The 20,744-nt window shown below is 43.4% G+C and overlaps 1 protein-coding gene across 1 annotated transcript in view; it reads left to right on the top strand.

Moving 5' to 3' along the window:
• The window catches only part of KMT2D (lysine methyltransferase 2D), a 145,736-nt gene that overhangs the window by 13,022 nt on the left and 111,970 nt on the right, over window positions 1–20,744 (top strand). Inside the window, 1 exon segment of the mRNA XM_070740448.1 lies at window positions 12,288–12,352. Within this exon segment, the coding sequence (XP_070596549.1) occupies window positions 12,304–12,352 (49 nt within the window). The 5' untranslated portion in view covers window positions 12,288–12,303.

Raw genomic sequence — 20,744 nt, 5'->3', positions numbered from 1 at the left:
AATGCCCCCCTCCCCACTGTCCCCTGCGCACGCACGCAGGCCTCACTGAAACTTCCGGATTTCTAGTAGGCCCGTTGAGCCATTCACCATCCACAGGCTCCTGAAGCCAGAAGAGGGCGAAAAATGGCCCAACTAGCCTATTAGAAGTTCATTTCTGAACTTCCCGTAGGCCTGTTAGGTCTGTTTTATTGCCATCCACAGGCTCTGGAGCAGGGGTCTTCAAACTTGGCAACTTTAAGACTTGTGGACTTCAACTCCCAGAATTCTCCAGCCAGCATAGTTGGCTGGAGAATTCTGGGAGTTGAAGTCCATAAGTCTTAAAGTTGCCAGGTTTTAGGACTCCTGCTCTGGAGGCTTTCCTGAAGCCTGGGGAGGCAACATCAGCCTTCTCCCACCCTCCAGAAAGCTGAAAATCAGCTGGCCAGTGCACACATGCACGCTGGAGCTGACATACCCTCACATACCCTCAGATATGGCTCTACGTGCTACCTGTGGCATGCTTGCCATAGGTTCGCCATCAAGGAACTAGAGCATCCATGATACATCGGATCATTGTTTCAACGATATCTCTTTACCAGATTCCTCAATGCCTTCAGCCATGTCGGAGCTTCCAATGTACTGCCTTCACTGGAAAAGTTCTGAAAAATTCAGAGATATTCAAAGATGAATCTGCCTTGAAATAAACTCATGGCGCCAAAGAGCAATCCTCACAGTCAAGTAGCCTGTCATGAGAGAATGGATGGGAGCCTGATTTTAAAAAGAACCACTTTTACCACCACAGTGGCGGGATTCCGCTCAGGGGAAATTCAAAGCGCAGAGATTTCTGAGCAAGTGAGACTTTTGATATCCTTAACATGTGGACTTGTCACATCCTTTTAACAGGGAACCACAATGCTTCTGTGGCATCAGATTCAACCTTGGAGCATAGGCAGCTCCCAGCACCCCAAGATCAGGAAAACATGAGGATTTTTAGGGAGTTTCACTCTTCCACTCCATCCCTATAGAGTAGAGATTGGATTTCAGAGGAGGAGGACCAGAGAGACTGAATTCTTTCAGAGGATGAGAAATCGGCTTCTGAACCCCCAGCATCAAGGAGGCTGTTCCGCCCTTCAGATCTCTCTTGTCGAGATCAGGACTACAGCCAACATGGGAGCTGAGCCTAGTGTATCAGAGGCTGCTCTGGACCTACCAGATCCAAATGTGTTCCTCTTTACACAATCAGTTGTGCAGATTGAGGAGGTGCCCTCGTCACAACTGTTCCGTAACGTGGTCTGGAAACAATGGGCCCAACCAGGAACATATCCCAACCCAAATGGAAATGACAAGAGATTTTATAATGTAACCACAGACTTTGTGGAGGAGATACAATTACCAACGGTAGACAGGCAGGTAGCAGCCTTAACAGCATCTAACTTTGTGTCCCAAGACACAGCAGAGGATAGGAGGGCAGAGTTTTCCCTTCGCGGGATTCATCAGGCAGTGGCCTGAGTGGTCAGGGCAACCACGACCAACTTGCTTTTCAATAGAGCCTCCTTAGCCTGGCTTTGCCAGATGCAAAATAGAATTCCACCTGATGACCAACGCCTTCAGCAAGACATCAGCAAACTGATAGCGGCCACAGAATTCTTGGCTGATGCCACTTTGTATTCAGCCAAATTTGCTTCCAAGGCTTTGGCATCAGCGGTAAAGGCCTACTGTGACTTTGCAACCGACAGGTGGATGCCACGTCCAAATGAAGGCTAACTTCTGCACCGTTTTATTTGTTTATTTGATTTGGTTTGATTTGATTTGATTTCTATGTCCCCCTATTCCTTAGGTATTTATGGGTGGCAAGCTGTTTGGGAAGGCCATGGAGCCATCTTGGTAGAAACCAAGGACAGGAGGAAAACCCTGCCATCTCTACGCAGGCGAGTGAACCAACGACCCTCGCCTTATGTTCATAGTTCCCCCTTGCGGCCAGCAGAGACTGGATTGGGGTAGAAAGTGATTGTGAGATCAGATGCCATGAAAGCCAGTTGGGTGACGTTGGCCAGTCACTCTCTCTCAGTCTAACCCATCTCACAGGGTTGTTGTTAAGGGGAAAATATGAATATTATATATGTTCACTGTCTTGAGTACCATAATTTATAAAAATTAAGAAAAGGTATGAATAAATAAATGAAGACTGCATTTGGAGCTTTAAAATAGTTCTATGCTGGGTCACTTAAGTTGTGGCTCCCTTCCCATCCCTACTCTATTTGTCAGCAAATATCCTGCTAGATACTGGATAGATCCATGCTGTGCTAAAAGTAGCCACATCCTGGGTCTACAGTTTTCACTGAGCCATAAGGGCCAAAGAGAATTAGGCTCCAGCTATCAAAACAGACTTGCTGGCTTTGGGCTAGATGTCTTTCAGCTCCATGTACTTGTCAAGAGGTGTTGTGCTAGGAGAAGATTGGAGGAGGGTGTGTTGCTTTGGGAAAAATGTGACATATAGTAAAAATATGTATGTACTGTATGTATACTGCTCAAAAAAAATAAAGGGAACACTTAAACAACACAATATAACTCCAAGTAAATCAAATTTCTGTAAAATCAAACGGTCCACTTAGGAAGCAACACTGACAATCAATTTCACATGCTGTTGTGCACATTCAACTTCGTACAGAACGAAGTATTCAATGAGAATATTTCATTCATTCAGATCTAGGATGTGTTATTTGTGTGTTTCCTTTATTTTTTGAGTAGTATATATGTATGTATGTACTGTATGTGTGTATATATTTATTATTTATTTGGTTCTGGCTTAGGATGTTGTGTTGAGTTGGCCAATTGTAATTATGTCACAAGTTTTATTTAAAATGCACCTTGCTCAATACAGCACCTGGCAGTGTCTATTCCGGGGTGTTAGGAGTTGTGGGTTCCAATCATTGTGGATGGACCTCTCTGCATACATTTTGGTGCTGCTATGTTGATCCCGAAATTTGGCGATAGTAGAGTAGTTGGTTCTGATGTTTAGAGCCCAAACCATTAATCATTTTATGGAATTAGCTCTGTATTTTATACTCCCAACTGAAAATTGTGAACTTTGATTAATGGGTGTAGCTACATCTTTAAAGAAATCGAAATAGTGTGGTAAAACCCACTTTATTACTTATCCCCAAGCTGAAGTCCTTTTCAAAATTTCAACGCAGACCCAGTAGCATTTGGGTGTAACATTATGCTGCAAATAGGGTACCTGGGAGAGGGAACAAGTCATTGGAAGAGTAGTGACCTTTCCTATGATGTGTGACCTTTGACCCAGGAAAAGAATTCAGTTCTGGTTCTCATCTCTACTCCAATTCAGAAATGTCCTCGAACATCTTGAGCGCCTCCTGACAAAAAGAAAAATGACAAATACCTGCAGGTTTTTTGTTGCACTACTCAATGAAGATGTTACTTGATTTATTTAAAGAAGCTCATAGTAGAAGCGAGCAGCAATCTTTTTATTCCAGTGCATGATTGGGGGTGGGAGGGGAGAGCTAAAATTAAATGTGATCCCAGGGGAACTGGAATGACTTAGTGCGAGTGGTGGTCTTCTATTTTATCAGCCGGGTCTTGAGGACTTGCAGAACTTTTGCAAACTGATTGTTGGACCTTAGGTTTTTGCCCACCTCTCCCTCTTCTCTTAAACTTCAGAAAAATGGCATTGCTGGGATGACTCACTTTAGATTATTAAATTATGGGGTATGACCATTAAGTAAACATTAAATGTATGGCATCTTTGAATGTGTAATGAATTTTAATGTAATCGTCACCCACTAGTTTTTCATTAGGAAACTATCAAAATCCAAACTATGCTGATTTGCATGTAGTGTTTGTTTGTAGAATGAAATTATTTACAGTATTGTTTTTCTATTTCTCACTAAGCTGTTTAGCAGTTGGTGGTATCTAGCTGAGTTTAGCTGATTTGGAAAAAAAAAATTGAGCAGGTTCAGGCCTGCTTAAAACATGGATGCAAGGGCACTAGGAAATGTCAGAGCTGTAGGCTAGACCAGGACTTTAAAAAAATATTCTGACATAAGACAATAGCAAACAATTTTCATATTGTTGCCAGGGAAATAAAATAGATGGCTATGTCCAGGAAGTCAAGAGACATCAAATTTAACTTAAGGGAGACCTGGTTCAATTCACTGGCTTGCAAACACTGCGTGGTTGTATTGTATCAAACCTTAATATTGCTTGTTTGAAGCCAGTTTCTCTTTTTAAATGTGACCTTTGCCAATATAGCATAGTTATCAAGTTATATTAAAACTTGGTTAAGCCCTATTTCAGTTTGGCTCAGAGGTATTCTGTATGATTAGATCTGTTAACTAAACAGGTCTGGATTTGTGAGGGTCTTGTCTTTTAAGCTAATTCTGAAAATGGTGACCTTACAAGATGAGGCTAGAATTGAGTTGGCTTAGGTATATGTCATGGCAATGAATTCTATATTGATAGAGGTGACCTTTGTTTGCTTCCCACCCATCACTTAGTTTGAAAAGGTGCCCGGTTCAATCAAAATGGAGCTTCCATTTGCAAGAGTGGAGGATTCCGCTGCTATGGCGATAGTGCAATTCAGGCCTAACAAAAAGCAAAACCAAACTTTTTCAGGGGGGAAGGAAAAAAGTATGGTGCAATTTGGACAGGCGAAAGGACAGAGAGGAACACACTTGTCTCTTTATTCACCCTGGCATCAGGAAATAGGCCTGAGGTAGCTGATGATTAAAGAAGAATTGGGTTCTCTTGAGCTACAAGGCCTTGCCTGGAACCTAGGCCCTAAAGTAAACAGCTTAAGAAAAGCCTCCTTTCCCTCACCACCCTCCACCAGGTTTTAAGGAGCTGCCTTCTAAGTTACATTTCAGGAGCGGTCCATGTTATCAGAATTGCAGACACAACTTTGAAAAGTTGACAGGGCATGTAGTTTCTAAACCAATATAGGTGGCTTATACCCTTGCAAGGTGAGGCCCCAGAATTTATTTTACTGCCACCAGCTTTTGTGTCCTTTATTTTATAAAAATCATTATTATTAAGGCAGCATGTGACAAAACCTTCACATCAAAAAGGAAAACATGAAGGAAAAGAATATATTCTCAAGAAACTGCAGATTAATTCCCCATTTGGTCTAATGTCCTTTGAAAAATGAAAAAAAAAAAAAGGGTTTTGAAGAGGTGGGCTAAGCTGCCTTTTCTACACAAGGCCTGCAGAACCATGCCTGAATATGGCAGAGCAGGGCTGGAAGAAAAAATAAGGTGGGAATACAGCTTGGGTGTGTAACACTTTGCAAAGTGATCAAAAGTATCCAAAGGGAGCCAGTGGTGACTGGCCTCTTCGCTTTTTCCGTGTCCCTCTCCTTTCTTTCCCTCTGCCTGGCTCTGTATATGCTTTTCCTTGCATGAATTCATTGCCCCCTCTATGCTATTCATCCTGTTTGGCAGAGCTGTGCACAGATCCGAATTTGAAGAGTCCTGTGTGATTCTTAGTGCGCACGGGCAACTTTTTTGGCCCTGAGCCCAGGAAAAGTCACATCTGTTTTCAGATGCTACTGACAGATATTACATGTGCCCAAGTCCTACTTTTGCAGATCACTGCACAGTAGGATTCTTTGGCATTAGGGTGCTTCTGTGCTTTGCATATTATTTACACCACTTAAACAGTTACTTTTCTTTCTTTTGTGTGTATGTGTATTTGTTTGTTTGATTGATTGATTTCTAAGCTGCCCTTCTCCTGAGACTCAGGGCGGCTTACAACATATTAATACATAACAATGGAAGAAATTGAAATTAAATAAAACAACACTATAAAACATCACTATAAAAAAAAACCCTTAACTTAAAACATCTCACAGACAGCCCACCTCATACAACTCTGTCATATCTGCAATAGTCATACAATAATAAATAAATAAATAACTGGCACAAAGCAACCAAGTTAAACAATCCCACTCCTGCTGGCATAGATGTGTTTTTAAGCTCTTCTGGAATGCCAGGAGAGTGGAAATACTATGGATCTCCAGGGGGAGTTGATTCCAGAGGGCAGGGGCAACCACAGAGAAGGCCCTTCCCCTAGGGCCCGCCAGCCAGCATTGTGTGACTGACGGGACCTGGAGAAGGCTGACCTTGTGGGCCCTAACCGGTCGATGGGATACATGAGGCAAGAGACGATCCCGTAGGTAATCAGGTCCTAAGCCATGTAGGGCTTTAAAGGTCAACACCAATACTGAATTACGTTTGGAGACTAGTTGGCAACCAATGCAGCTCGCGGAGTGATGATGAAACATGCTCTTTTGAGTTGTCTTCACTCCTGGCAACAATATGAAAGAAGTCTGCAGTTTTCTTAGTAGTATTTTCAAAAATGGTTTGCCATTGCCTCCTTCTTGGTGCTGAGAATAAGTATCTAGTCTGGCTTTGTGTCTAAGGTAGTGTTGTGGCCTGCTAGCAGTCCAGGCAGCTGGTAGCTGATTCTGACAGTGAAGAGACTGGAGACAACTTGATGCCAAAGGCAGAGATTCAGCCAAGGCCTTCAGAACCTCCAGAAGCTCCTATCAGTGATGAGGAAGAAGAAGAGGAGCTTATTCTCAGTGCACGGGCATGTAGAGCTGCCAAAAGGCAGGAATGGTTCCTCAGGAGAAGGTTTCCTTGGGAGTTAGGTTTGGGGCTAATTGGCTGTTCCCTGGTCTATATAAGGGATGACGACAAAGGAGCCCATTTGCAGGAAACAACTTTGTTCATATTCCTTCATTTCTTGACTCCAGAAATGTCTGATTGGCTCTTATATCTTGGCATTTTTCCTGCAAATTGCTTCTGGGCATTTTGCCAACTGCCATAAGATTGCTGTTATTTACAAGACCCTTTACTCAGAATTGAGCTATTATTTCATGTACTCATGCCGGCTGTTAATGAAGTTGAAGTCGGTGTTCAGAAAATATTGCTTTAAACTGTATTTGTGTTTGATGACTACTAAGAAAACTCTTTAGTAGTCCTTAATTTGGTAAAGTTTGTACGTTGCGTTCTTTGTGTCTGTAGCTGGGACAGTACAGGTAGGACTAGAACTCACATTCTTCTGGTTTCTAGTCCAGTGCCTTCAACCACTTCACCATAATGACTCTTTACAATACTACCCTTGACTGTAACTCTGATATCTGCTGAGGTCCTTAAAAGATCCGATCAAGATGAAAGCCCAGTTGTACTGTTAAGATATCTTTTTGTATCTTCTGAGCCATTGTTTTCAATGAGGAATGTTTATTGGAGTCTGTTTCTTATAGTCAAACCAAGATGGAGATGGTCCCTAGAGCCATCTGATTTCTAGGCCTTTCTCTGGTCACTTTGGCTTAATGAGTTTTGCAGATCTTCATTCTATAGTGGACACCCTGTTGGTGCAGCCAGGGGGTTGGGATCTCTGCTTTTTTCTACAGTTTGGGACTGCCTTTCGTCCCCTGCTCTTTCTCATCCCTTCCTCTTTTAGGTGGAACATCTGCTGAAATATTTTTTGTTGCTTTCTGTGTTTTTGAGTTGAAGCCAGTCTGTATAAATGCCAGAAAGGATCTTGTACGGCTTTGCCCACCTCTTCCTGATAATGGAGGGCTTCTTCCTTGCCTCTTAACAAGTCAGTTCTTCCATTGGGAATTATTGTTTTGAAGGATGACTGTGAGGCAGGTGTCGCCTTCCCTAGATTATAGCAATGAATGAGAGCTATAGTATTTGTTATCTCTCGCAGGTAAGGGTAGAAGCTGTCTTAAACTGACCAGTTGCTTTTGAATGGTTTTGCCTTGGGGTAATTTTCCTTGGTTGGGATTACAGAATATATTTTAGAGGTAATAATTAGAGGAGCCCAGAAGAGTTTAAATGGAATGGAATTCAATAGCCTTGATCACAATTTTAATAATAGCTTTTCATTCTCCATAAATTCAGTTTCATGTTATGCTCTTATAAGAGAACTATTGAATTTTTAAACCAATAATGATTACCGTAGTTAGTTTTTAGCTTTTTGGTGTAGTTCCTGGGTACCCAAATTGCCCTCCTCGACCACCTAATTTTATATTCTTATTTATTTTAATTAAATGATAAAATAGTATTGCGGAAAAGCAACGTGTCAGTTTTGAGCATCACCTTTATTTAAATAACCTAAGCATTCTTAGAAAATTCTTTAGAAGCATGACCATTTGCCTCATAAAGTCCTATGTAAAGGTGATAAGACAGTGTTTTGAAGGCTTAGAATGGTGGAGAACTATAGAATAATGGGGAAGAGATCACTGAATTCAACAGAGAGTAATCTCACCAATTTGTCTTCTGGAAAATGGATGTACTATAATTGGCTGTGTTCTCCATGGCAATTTTGTGAGAATGCCCCATGTATTGCCATTAAATTCCAGATGTTCCCATTGACTGAAAAATACTATGAATTATACATTTTCACAACATGTATAGAGTAAGTGAATAAACCAGTTTGTTTTAGGATTGTAAATTGTTACTGTCACCTTACTGGTTGCAATCATAGTTCACTGTTTGGGTGATGGGTAAATATAGCATACATTTATAGGTTTCCTGGCTTAAGCCTAATTTATTTTTGTATCTTGCCCAAACCTGAAATGTTAAAAAAATGGAAACTAAATCAGAACTGCGACTTCTGCCAGACTGAATATGGTTTGTTTAATGAAGTGTGTCCTGGTTTTAAGTTATAATATCAGGGTGAGCATAGAAATAGGAAAACCATAAATGACTTTACTTAGGCATGCTGCATGTTTTTAATAGAAGACCTTTAAATGGTGCATTGAACTAACTGATTGCTCTAGTAATAGCAGGATGGTCTCTGAAGGTCACTTTCTGGTAATTTATGTGAACATACTTATCAGGGTAAATGGGACCCATTTCCTCATCCACTTTCTGTTTGCCATTACAAATGGGCACGATTCTTATTTACTGAAGGGACATGAATTTGAGAGATGCAGGCTAAGATGCTTCTTAGTTTATCGGTCATACTTGTCAGAATATATTTGCAGCTGGTTTGGGATTTTAGGACTTTTATTTCTAAACCTAGAATGCTGTATGTTTCTGCTGATCTTTCTGACCTTTAACATTGTTCCCTTTTTTCCTTTTGTTTTTCTTTTTTGTGGAAATAGTGTGATCTAATTTCACTTGTATAATTTTGTGCTTAGCATTTGGGAGTTTTAAGGCTGAAAATTTTGAATGTCTGCTTTGGAAAAGAGTGTATGTATGGTGGTACCTCTACTTAAGAATGCCTCTACTTAAGAACTTTTCTAGATAAGAACCAGGTGTTCAAGATATTTTTGCCTCTACTTAAGAATCATTTTCTACTTAAGAACCCGAGCTGGGAAAAATTTCCTAGGAAATTTGAGAGCAGCATGAAGGCCTGGCCAATTTCCTGCCATTCCCCTTTTAATCTCAGCCATCTCGGCTGCCAGAGGAGCCTTTCGGTGGCGCTTAAGGAGGTTTTGGCAGTCCAGAGTGAATGAAGCATTTTTCTTTCTCTGGGCGCTTGGACAGGGAATAAATCTCTGCCAGCGCCCAGAGAAAAGAAACGCTCCCTTCGCTCTGGTCAGCCGAGGAGTCACCACAGCAAAGGAAAGGCGCCAGCTACAAAGCGAGTGAGTGAGCGAGAGGAGAGGGTAGCCCTTCAGCATGGGAAGGAAGAGGCAGCAGGAGCAGCAGCAGTCAACGTATGGGAGGCAGTGTATGGGAGGCAGCCTCACACTGGGTGTATTGGAGGTGTTTGCTCCTCCTTGCCGCTTCAGAGTCCCTCTTTTTTTTTTTAAAGCCTTAAAGTTTTGGATTCTTTTGCTTCCCCTCACCTCACCTTCTTCCTTCAGCAGCGACTCTCCTCCTTCTCTTCTTCTTCCTCCTCCTCCCATCCAGATTCTGAGCTTTTATTTCTTTCCTAATGGGTTTGCACACATTATTTGCTTTTACATTGATTCCTATGGGAAAAATTGCTTCTACTTACAAACTTTTCTATTTAAGAACCTGGTCACGGAACAATTAAGTTCTTAAGTAGAGGTACCACTGTATTTGGATTTATCTCATTCTTCTAAAAGCTGAAGATGTTGTAAGGCAAAGACAAACATATTCTATTAGGATTACTGTAATACTATATTATTATTAAATATGGTCCACCTGAGAAACCTAGTTACAATAAATTACATTCAGAAGCCTTTTAGCTAGGCTGCTTTCTCTTCTTTCCTTAAGGCCGTTATTACCTACTGCTGTTAGGGAAAATTCCTAGATTTTTTTTAGTATGTTTTTAAAAAAACAGTTGTTGCGTTTTTTCCTTCATATTTGTTGCCTGTAGCCAATTCTTGAGTGGATGGAGAATCTTATCCTCAAAGACAATATAAAGATATTCCTCCATGCCACTGACAAACCTTTGAGCCCGAGATTTCTCCCGTGTAGCACTTTTTAAAATATTTGATTTGCATTTGATTTTATAATGCATTTTTAAAAGACCAAAAGTTGTAATATTGAAAGGAGAGGTTACAAGTTTTCATTTGCACTTGACATCCAGTAGCAATAATATCAAAATAAATATGCTGTGTTACGTACAGGGGATACTTGTGTTCACGCTTATTACAACGCCCTACAATTACATTTAACTTTTTTTTAAAAAAAGCAATAACTATCTCAGCACACTATTACTTCTGTGGAACTATCATAACTATCATAACCCTTAGAATTTAACCCTAAATTCAAAAATACATTTAATTGCATAAAGATTTGACTTGTGCTGGGGATATGCTAACCTTTATATCACCCTTCAGATGTGTGGGCTTCAACTGAAGAATGCTCAGGTTGGACATGGCTGCTTGGTACTAAACTGTGATTGCATTTTTCTTTCTATATTAATGTTTGAAATTAAGAGTTGCCATAAGTAAGGTTTAAGACATGGGGGTGTATTTTCTTAATGTTTAGGTTGGTCAGGATAGAATAATTATAAAGATAGTCCCAAGTTTATGTTGCTAAGTGGGAAATTTGGGAAGTGGGTGTTGCCCCATTTTACAGGTTTTCTTGCCACATTCGGCAAATGGATCACACTGTTGTTAAGTGAACCTGGCTTTCCCATTGACTTTGCTTGTCAGAAGGTCACAAAAGGTGATTGCATAATCCCGGGACTCTGCAACCGTCATAAATATGAACCAGTTGTCAAACATCTTGAACCTCAATCGCATGACCACTTGGGAAGCTGCAACAGTCCTAAGTGTGAAAAATGGTCAAAGGTCACTTTTGTCAATGCCCTTGTAACTTTGAACGGTCACTAAACTAACTGTTGTAAGTCGGGCTCTATCTGTACTGAGTTTGTAGTCCGCCATTTTTATCCACTCTAGCTGCATAATGGGGAAAGCCTTAATTATGGAAACGAGAACATTCTCTTAACAGAGTTCTTAATCCCAGGCAATTCTGGTCCAATTGCTCTTTGATTCAGAACAGACGTTTACCCCTTTTGAATTATTATGTGTGTGTGGGGAACCCCTTCTAAAAGTCCTGGGAATCGGTACTGTTTTTGATAATGTGCTCACAAACATGTTTGGATATCATTGATCAGGATTTTCAGTAACAGAGAGGTCAGTGATATTCATTCATTCATTTATTACATTTCTATGCCATTCTATTCATTGGACTCAGGGCAGCTCACACAAAAAATGAATACATAACATAAAGAAATTTAAGTCTGAAAATATACTAAACCCTCAATTTTTTAAAAAAATCAGTTGAACCAATCAAACATATAAATCCATTTGTCAGCCGAGGTTAAATGTTGGTCTTAGTGGCCCCAGGTCTGTTGGCAAAGATTGATCTTTGTTACACTACTTATGCTGTTGCCTGGACATCCCCTATCCGATACCCTCTAGATGTGTGAGACTGCAATTCCTGAACATGGCAACCAAGCATGCCAGTACAAGGGGTTGTAGTTATCCCAACTAACAAGACCAGGCCAAGGAATGCTCATGCTCATGCCAATATTTGTTTCGTATCCTTACTTCCTTATTCAGGCAGTCGACTAGATTATGGAAAACAAGTGACTTTAAAAGTGCCTGACATCCTCATGCGCCTGTGTTAACATAGTCTTATTATATGAATGTATTTATCATACTTACCCCTTAATGCAACTAAACAGCGCTCAGCGATTGACACGGTATAAGGAAAAATGATTTGAAACATCCACCTTGCTCCATTAACGCTCCATCCAATAGCAACACAAAGTATGTAGCATAAATTAGAGCAGCTTCTTAATGGAACTGGTGGAAAAAAGTGAAATGAGCTATTTTCTCTGTTTTCTAGGTCTCTTTGGGACAGGATGGATGATCAGAAACCACCTGGTGAGGACGAATGCTCTGGTACACCAGGTAGGTATGCCCATTATAGTCTTTTCTGTTGGTAAGCAGTTTTAAGGCAGATATATTACGTCACGCAGCATGAAGGTGGGTGGACAGTAGTATTTAGAAAACATGCAAGCTGCAGTTACAGAACAAATGACACCCCCTCCAAATTACACCCAGAGTGGCTAGTCAGAAATGTTATTTGATGCTGGCAAAAAGGCAGTAGCTTGTATCATACCTGAGGACCACAGGCTAGTTTAGGGGGTAGGTTATAGGGCCAGGATTTGCTGTCCAATAGAAATGACTATTTTGCTCTGATTAATACTTGAGCTCACTCTTTGGTCACCCAACAATTTTGTGCTTATGAAGAGGGTGCACTTACATATCTCTCGGACTACAGTTAATCCACTTTCTAGCATAACCAAATAGTTGGGAGATGACAGGGTGGTGGGACATATTTTAGGCTGAAGAAGAAAACAACTTGCTTTATTTATTTATTTTTATTTATTTTATTTATTTATTGGATTTGTATGCCGCCCCTCTCTGGAGACTCAGGGCGGCTAACAGCAACAATAAAGGAGTGTACAATAGTATTCTGATGTTAGAAACAATTAAAAACCCATTAATATAAAAAAACCAAACATACATACATACCATGCATAGAATTGTAAAGGCCTAGGGGGAAGAGGGTCTCAATTCCCCCATGCCTGACAGCAGAGATGGGTTTTAAGCAGCTTACGAAAGGCAAGGAGGGTGGGGGCAATTCTAATCTTTGGGGGAAGTTGGTTCCAGAGGGCCGGGGCCGCCACAGAGAAGGCTCTTCCCCTGGGTCCCGCCAAGCGACATTCTTTAGTTGACGGGACCTGGAGAAGATCCACTCTGTGGGACCTAACTGGTCGCTGGGATTCGTGCAGCAGAAGGCGGTCCCTGAGATAATCTGGTCTGGTGCCATAGGTAATCTGGTCTGGTGCTTTATAGGTCATAACCAACACTTTGAATTGTGATCGGAAACTGATCGGCAACCAATGCAGACTGCGGAGTGTTGGTGTAACATGGGCATATTTGGGAAAGCCCATGATTGCTCTTGCAGCTGCATTCTGCACAATCTGAAGTTTCCGAACATTTTTCAAATTTATGCTGCAATACTGAAAAGAGTGACAGTTGAAAATGATGTATGCTTTACCCTCAAACTGCAAGATTAATAGTTATTCTCAAATTATTTGACTGTCCTGAATAGAATTCACTTGTTTTATCTCCAGACCTGATGATTAGATTGTTAATATGCTTTTGTATAGGGACAGGTTCGTTTAGGCAATTTACTACCTGTTGTTTTTCCCAAGGGGCATTCAGCTTATCAGAAGTTTAGCATACTTTATTTCTCTCTTAATATCCACCAGGAAATTCCAGAAATATAGTTTTATTTGATAATTTGCTGCTGGATATCCAGCAAAATGTTCTTGGAGACGCCAGTAGTGTCAAACCAGGGTGTTAGGTTGGTTGAGTTGTGTATATGAGTTTGAGATTGCCTATGTCTACTTTAACAGAAGTGTGCTTTTCATGTTAAGAGTTTTCAGGGATGATTGTTCTCTTTCAAATGTAAAATGTCAAAAGGTTTAGATGTTCCAAGCCTGTGAAAAGTAGCCCTTTGATCTAAGTCACTTTCTCCTCATTTTCAAGCAAAGCTTTGTGCAGACGTCAGGGCTTCCTATTGGCCTGCTAAGAGAATTCTTCCTGAGGGTAGCGGGGGTCTTGACTTACAGAAAGGCTTAAGTTTTCCACTTTGAGAAAGAAATGGGCTTTTATGAAAATAGGACCGAACGGAATAGGAACATGATACTGTATGTTGCTGATTCTGTGATCTAATTTCCCTAGCTAGAAAAGGAGTAGTTTTGGTTTTTCATCTCGTGACACCTCCTCCCAGCCTAGTGATTTCTGGCTATGTTGGGACTGTAAGGCCCACAGTTGTCTACAAAACATGGAGACCGTATGACAACACTAAGAGCTGCAGTCCCCAACACATTCAGACGCCTAGCTGTCTGGCTGGGAAAGGCCTTACAGCAGTGATGGTGAACCTTTTTTGGTTTGCGTGCCAAAAGGTGTGTGTGTGAGTGTGCTAGCATGTGTGTACATTCCCACCCCCCCACTGCCCCCCAGGGATGCGCACAGGCCTTTGTGAAGCCTGGTAGGTGAAAAAAAAGGATGCCCCAAATGGGCAAATTGGAAGTTCGGAAAATGCACTCCTGGTTTGCCCTTTGTGCTATTTTTTGCATTCCCGGGCTTCAGGAAGCTTCCCTGAACCCTCTGGAATGTGAAAAATGGCACAACGGCGAACTGGAAGTGTAGAAAACGTACTTCCGGTTTGCCCATTGTGCTGTTTATTGAACTTCAGGGCTTTAAGAAGCTTCCCTGAACCCTCTGGAATGTGAAAAACAGCACAACGGCAAACCGGAAGTGTAGAAAATGCACTTCCGGTTTGCCCATTGTGCTGTTTTTTTACTCCAGGGCTTCAGGAAGCTTCCCTGAACCCTTCAGTGTGCAAAAAATAACACAACAGCAAACCAGAAGTACATTTTTCCAAACTTCCAGTTTGTCCATTGGGGGATTATTTTTTGCCTCCGGGGCTTTAGGGAAGTTTCCCTGAAGTGTCCGGAAGATGAAATGGCTTTTCCCAAGGCTGAAAATCAGCTGGCCAGCGTGCGCATGCGCTCTGGAGCTGAAACATGACAAAGTCTCGCATGCCCTTCGATATAGCTCTGCCTGCTACCTGTAACCGTCCTTATGGGATGGTTCCAATATTCTGTTGAAATAATTTGTGAAGGTGTATTTTATTCCATGTTCGTGATTGGGCAGGAATGGTAGAACTCACGTCCTTTCCTCATGAAGAGATAACTGAAGACTTTTTTATTTCTTTGCATTTTACAAATGTGAGCGTGTGGTCCCCATGTAGTCTTTTGCAATTTAGAGAAGAAAAAGAGGCCGCAAAGAACTTCCAGTGTGGTGGAATGGCTTTTTGTTCCTTTTCTTTTTCTTTTTTCTTTTTAAATGATTTTTATTTACATATAAACAATTGCACAGATAAACATTTACACCTTACAGTACATTACTTACAGTACATTACTTACAGTACAGACAAAAAATTAAAAGACGAGTATGTAATGTATCTCCTTAATTGACAGCCTCCTTAATCTAATTCTTAGCGGTATTGTAACCAGTGGTCAATAGTATATAGTATGCAATATTACATTCTTTGGTTTTTGTTTTACTATTTGAAATCTTATATTCCATTAACTAAACATAGAAAAGAGTTATACAGTGATCCCTCGATTATCGCGAGGGTTCCGTTCCGAGACCCCTCGCGATAATCGATTTTTCGCGATGTAGGGTTGCGGAAGTAAAAACACCATCTGCGCATGCGTGCCCTTTTTTTCATGGCCGCGCATGCGCAGATGGTGGAGTTTGCGTGGGCGGCGGGGAAGACCCAGGGAAGGTTCCTTCGGCCGCCCAGCAGCTGATCTGCTCGGTAGCGCAGCAGCAGCGAGCAGACGAAGATCGGGATTTCCCCGCCGCCCACGCAAAGGGGAAACCCCGATTCGGCACCGCGCTGCCGAGCAGAATAGCTGCTGGGCGGCCGAAGGAACCTTCCCTGGGTCTTCCTCGCTGATGCCCCCGCTCGCCCGCCCGCCCGCCGCCCGCCAGCAAGAGGGGGAGAGATAGAGAAAGAGAGAGAAGGAAAGAAAGAGATGAGAGAGGGAGGAAGAGAGTGTGAGAGAGGAAGAAGCAAGATAGAGAAAGAGAGAGAGAAAGAAAGATGAGAAAGGAAGGAAGAGAGTGACGTCATCGGGTGGGAAAAATTGCGATATAGCGTTTCGCGAAGAACGAGATCGCGAAAATCGAGGGATCACTGTATTAAAGTTTAATTCTTAAGTTGTTTGTGTTTATTTGTAACGTTTATTGTCACGCAGCACTACTAGTATTTATTCTTCTCCGTACTGAAGGAGCGGGTCCAGCAGTCACATGGGTTGCTCATGTCCAATCCGGTGGAACTGAGCCTAGTATTAAAAAAGCTTGCCGGATCCGCCCCTTCCCCAGAATTCGCTCAGTTCGCATATCCTGCGGTTGTATTGTGATAGCTCGTTCAACATTCTAACACCTTCCCTTCGATCTTTTCCTTCAAAAAGTAGTAAGATTTATTGTCTTTAATTATTTACTTGCACTAATTGCGCCAGCCGTTTAAAAGAAAAAAAGAAAAAAAGCGGCTAGGCTTTTTTCCTTGGGAGAAGTTGCGGTTTCGTTTTCCCCCGGCGGTTTTGCCGGTTACGATTCCTGCGGCCGCTTGTGGATTCTTCTAATCCTTTGGCCTGGAGGTCCTGGTGCAAGTATTTATCTATTGAATTATTGATTATTTATTGTATACAAAAATATTTAAGGGCTTAAGAAATACCTCCTGCGGAGTGAGACGCCTTCTAGTCTCCTGGACTTAGTCGATCGCTTCCCCTTTAAGAAATTTTACGGAGCGATTTTTTTCGGCGCGAAGGCCTTCGCGCCCTTTTTAAATCTAGGCCTCTCGTGTTGGCCCCCTGCCAGCCGTGTAGGCCTCAGTCCACCGCGTGGATCCCGGAGCGGGCCTTGGGGGTCCCAGGCTAAATTCTCCACCGGCTAAGCCTCCAACCAGAGTGCCTTGGTTTACTTAATTATAAAGTTTAGGGAGGCTGGCCCCGCTGGGTTTGGGGGCACGAACTCTGGGTTTGCCCAGATTGTCCTCAAGTTTCAGCAGCTTCGAGGCCTCGAAGCAGGATCCATTCCTCTTGGGAAGTCCTTGAAATTCTTCTCCTTATTATTCAGTTATTGGCTCAGCCTTGTCTTCTGTTAATTGTCAGACTATGGCTACTTTTCCCAAGAGAGGCACAACTAAAGGTCCCAGAGAGGCCAGGCCTACAGGCGATGAGATTACTAGTATCCCCCAGGCCTCTTCCTCCTCTTCTCCAGGGGCCCGCCCCTCGACCAAGGTCACCAGGGCCGAGAAGAGAAGGGACCTAGCCCTACAAAAAATCCATGACAAATCAGCAAAACGTTTGAAAGTGCAGGCCCAAGTAATCAGTAGTCAAGACCCCCCAGAGGCTTCTAGTCTGCCTCCTTCTGGGGTCCCTGTGTTATCTCTGGATGAGCCAAACCTAGACAGACCCCAACCTAACCTATGGGGCATAGGTCCAGAGGAACCAGATATTATTGAAGATTCCCCCCAGCCAGGATCCTCCCAGGCCTTTAGGGATTCTTCTGCCATTTCTGCTGACATTTCCAGTTTACCTCCTGAGTTCCAGTCTATTTTTGCTGTGTTGTCCAAAGCCATTGATGCCAAACTCTCCACCATCAATGAGCTTCCCTTACCTCTTCCTCCTTCTCGCTCCTCCCGCCCCTTGGGTTCTCCCCCAGCGGTCAGAGCTCCTATTCAGGATGATTCAGATTCCTCCCAGGATGAATATGAGGATATAGAGGATGATGAGGATGCCTTTCAAGGCCTATCAGATGATGAGGAATCCCAAATAAAGGTTCCTCCTCCTATTACTATTTTTTCTTCTCAATTATTCAAATCTCTCCTCCTCAAAGCTAGAATTTCTACGGGATTAGCGGCCCAGGAGAAACAAGCCTCCACTTCCACTGATCCCCCGGAGGAGAATTTACCTTACTTCACAGAGGAACAGGAGGATAACGAGGTAATTCCTATGCCTAAGTTGTTTAAAGATGCTTTACTCAAACAGTGGGAATTTCCAGCCTCTGGCCTTAATCCCTCCACCAAGGACAGAAAGTTGTACAAACTTTCCTCTTCCTATGAAGAGCTTCTATCCTTTCCCAAACCGGATGAACCTGTCAAGATTCTTAACTCGGCAGCGGCTGTGCCAGGCGAGGCGGAGGAAGTCCTCCGCCCAGAGGACAAGCGCATTGAGCAAATGCTCAAAAGAGGATTCACCGCTGATTCCTGGGCCACTAAAAGCTCTGCAGCGGCTTCCTTTTTCTCCAGAGCCATGCTGCTGTGGCTTCGCCAACTTCAACAGCATATTCCTCCCGATGACTTGAGAGGTCAACAAGACTTCAACAAGGTTTTTGCAGCTGCCCAGTACGTGGCTGATGCCACCTTGCAATCTACTAGATTTTCTGCTAAGTCTATTGCAGCTTCTACTACGGCAAGAAGACTCCTATGGATTCGCCCTTGGCAAGCGGGAGTTCGCCAAAAGTGGCAGTTATCCCAGGGTCCCTTAAAGCGCGACCTTCTCTTCGGTGATCTTCTGGATCCACTCCTCACGGAAACCACGGACAAGAAGAAAGTTTTGGGTCCAACCACAAAAAAGGCTACCAAAACGCAGTCCTTTCGTCGCCCAGGGCGCCAGCAAGATCAAGCGGCTTCCTACCAGAGATCTCCAGGTCAGTATTCCCCCCGCTTTCGTTCCCAAGGTAGGAACTCCAGGGGTAGAGGTTTTCGCTTCCAAAGGGGAGCTTCCTCTAACAGGGCTTCAAAAAAACCTAGATGGTAATCCTACCTCTATTCCCATAGGGGGTCGCCTAGCTCATTTCGCCTCTAATTGGCGTCTCACCTCCAAGGACCCTTGGGTCATTGACACTGTTCAAACAGGCCTTCTTTTAGAATTTATTTCTCCTCCCCCTAAACGTTTTATTTCCTGCCCTTCTCCCAGGTCTTCCTCAGATTGTAACCGTATGGAGGAGGCCATTTCTCATCTATTGTCCATCAGAGCCATTCAACCGGTCCCTTCCGGTCAGAAGGGCCTAGGTTTTTACTCCATCCTATTTATGGTTCCAAAGTCCTCCGGAGGTTGGAGAGCTATTTTGGATTTAAAGAAACTAAATTTATTCATCAAATATAGGAAGTTTAAGATGCACTCCTTGTCTTCTATTTTGGCCGCCATTCACTCGGGAGATTTCATGGTCTCCTTAGACCTCACTGAGGCCTACCTTCACATTCCTATAGCCAAATGCCACAGAAAATTTTTACGTTTTTCCTTTCAAGGCAGGCATTTCCAGTATAGGGCGATGCCATTTGGCCTTTCCTCGGCCCCTCGGGTCTTTACAAAGCTCTTGGGGTCCCTGGCGGCCTATATCAGGGCGTTTCCCATCCACATTTTAGGTTATCTTGATGATATTTTAATTCATGGGAACTCCCTAGAGAAAGTGAAAACAGACCTTTCTGTCACCATGTCAGTCCTTCAGGACCATGGATTTTCCATCAACTTTGATAAGAGCCACCTCCAACCCTCCACATCCATTTCTCACCTGGGATCCATTATTGATTCAGAATCCTCCCAGGTTTTTTCTCTCTCCCGAGAGAAAACTCAGTATAGTGGAGTTAATTTCTAACATTTTATCTAATTCTTCAGTTTCCATAGTCACTCTATCTTCCCTTTTGGGAAAGATGGTGTCATGCATAGGCATCATTCCCTGGGCTCGCCTTCATGCTAGGGAACTCCAGTGGCTCCTGTTACCTTTTCAGAGATCAGGGCACAGCAACTCAAATCGACGCATTGTCATCCCACTGAGTGTTCGCAGATCCTTCAAGTGGTGGAAGTCTCCGGCCATGGACAGAGGATCCCCGTTCAGGTGCCCGGATCAATTTGTCATCACCACAGATGCCAGTCTATCGGGATGGGGCGCCCACGCCCAGGGGATGATAGCCCAGGGCACGTGGTCCCCGGAGGAAGCTTCCAGGCCAATCAATTGGCTAGAGTTAAGAGCCGTTTCCCTGGCTCTGAAGCATTTCTCTCCTCGCATTCCCAACCGGCACGTTCTCATTCTCACCGACAACATTGCCACGAAAAGCCACATTTGCAGACAGGGGGGCACGAGATCCAAGGCTCTCATGAGGGAGGCCCTCAAGCTGGGCCTTTGGGCGGAAAAACATCTCCAGTCGCTCCTAGCCGATCACATCTCGGGGAGTCTCAACGTCCAGGCGGATTGGCTATCCCGGGCAACGATAGACCCAGGAGAGTGGAACCTCCATCAAGACCTGTTCCATCAAATCACCCTCAGATTCGGCCTACCAATTCTGGATCTCTTCGCGACCAATGCGAACGCCCAACTCCCTCGCTTCTATTCCAGATTTCCATCCCCGGGAGCGGAAGCAATCAATGCCCTCCGGAGTCCATGGCCTCCAGGCCTACTCTACGCATTTCCTCCAATTCCAATCCTCCCGGACGTGATTCACAAGGTCCTCACCGAGAGGGCCCGAGTAATCCTAATCGCCCCTCTCTGGCCCCGCCGGCCCTGGTTCGCGGATCTCCAACAGCTGTCCGTCCAGGACCCTTGGCGACTCCCCGTTTCGGGGGATATGCTGCGGCAGGGGGCCTCCTTCCATCCAGACCCGGAGTGGTTCCACCTCACCGCCTGGCTGTTATCAGGAGAGATTTAGAGCTGC

This window comes from Erythrolamprus reginae, chromosome 2 (genome assembly GCF_031021105.1).
Source record: "Erythrolamprus reginae isolate rEryReg1 chromosome 2, rEryReg1.hap1, whole genome shotgun sequence".
Classification (NCBI taxonomy): domain Eukaryota; kingdom Metazoa; phylum Chordata; class Lepidosauria; order Squamata; family Dipsadidae; genus Erythrolamprus; species Erythrolamprus reginae.
The sequence above is the reverse complement of the archived record's forward strand: the minus strand, read 5'-3'. Positions and strand labels throughout refer to the sequence as shown.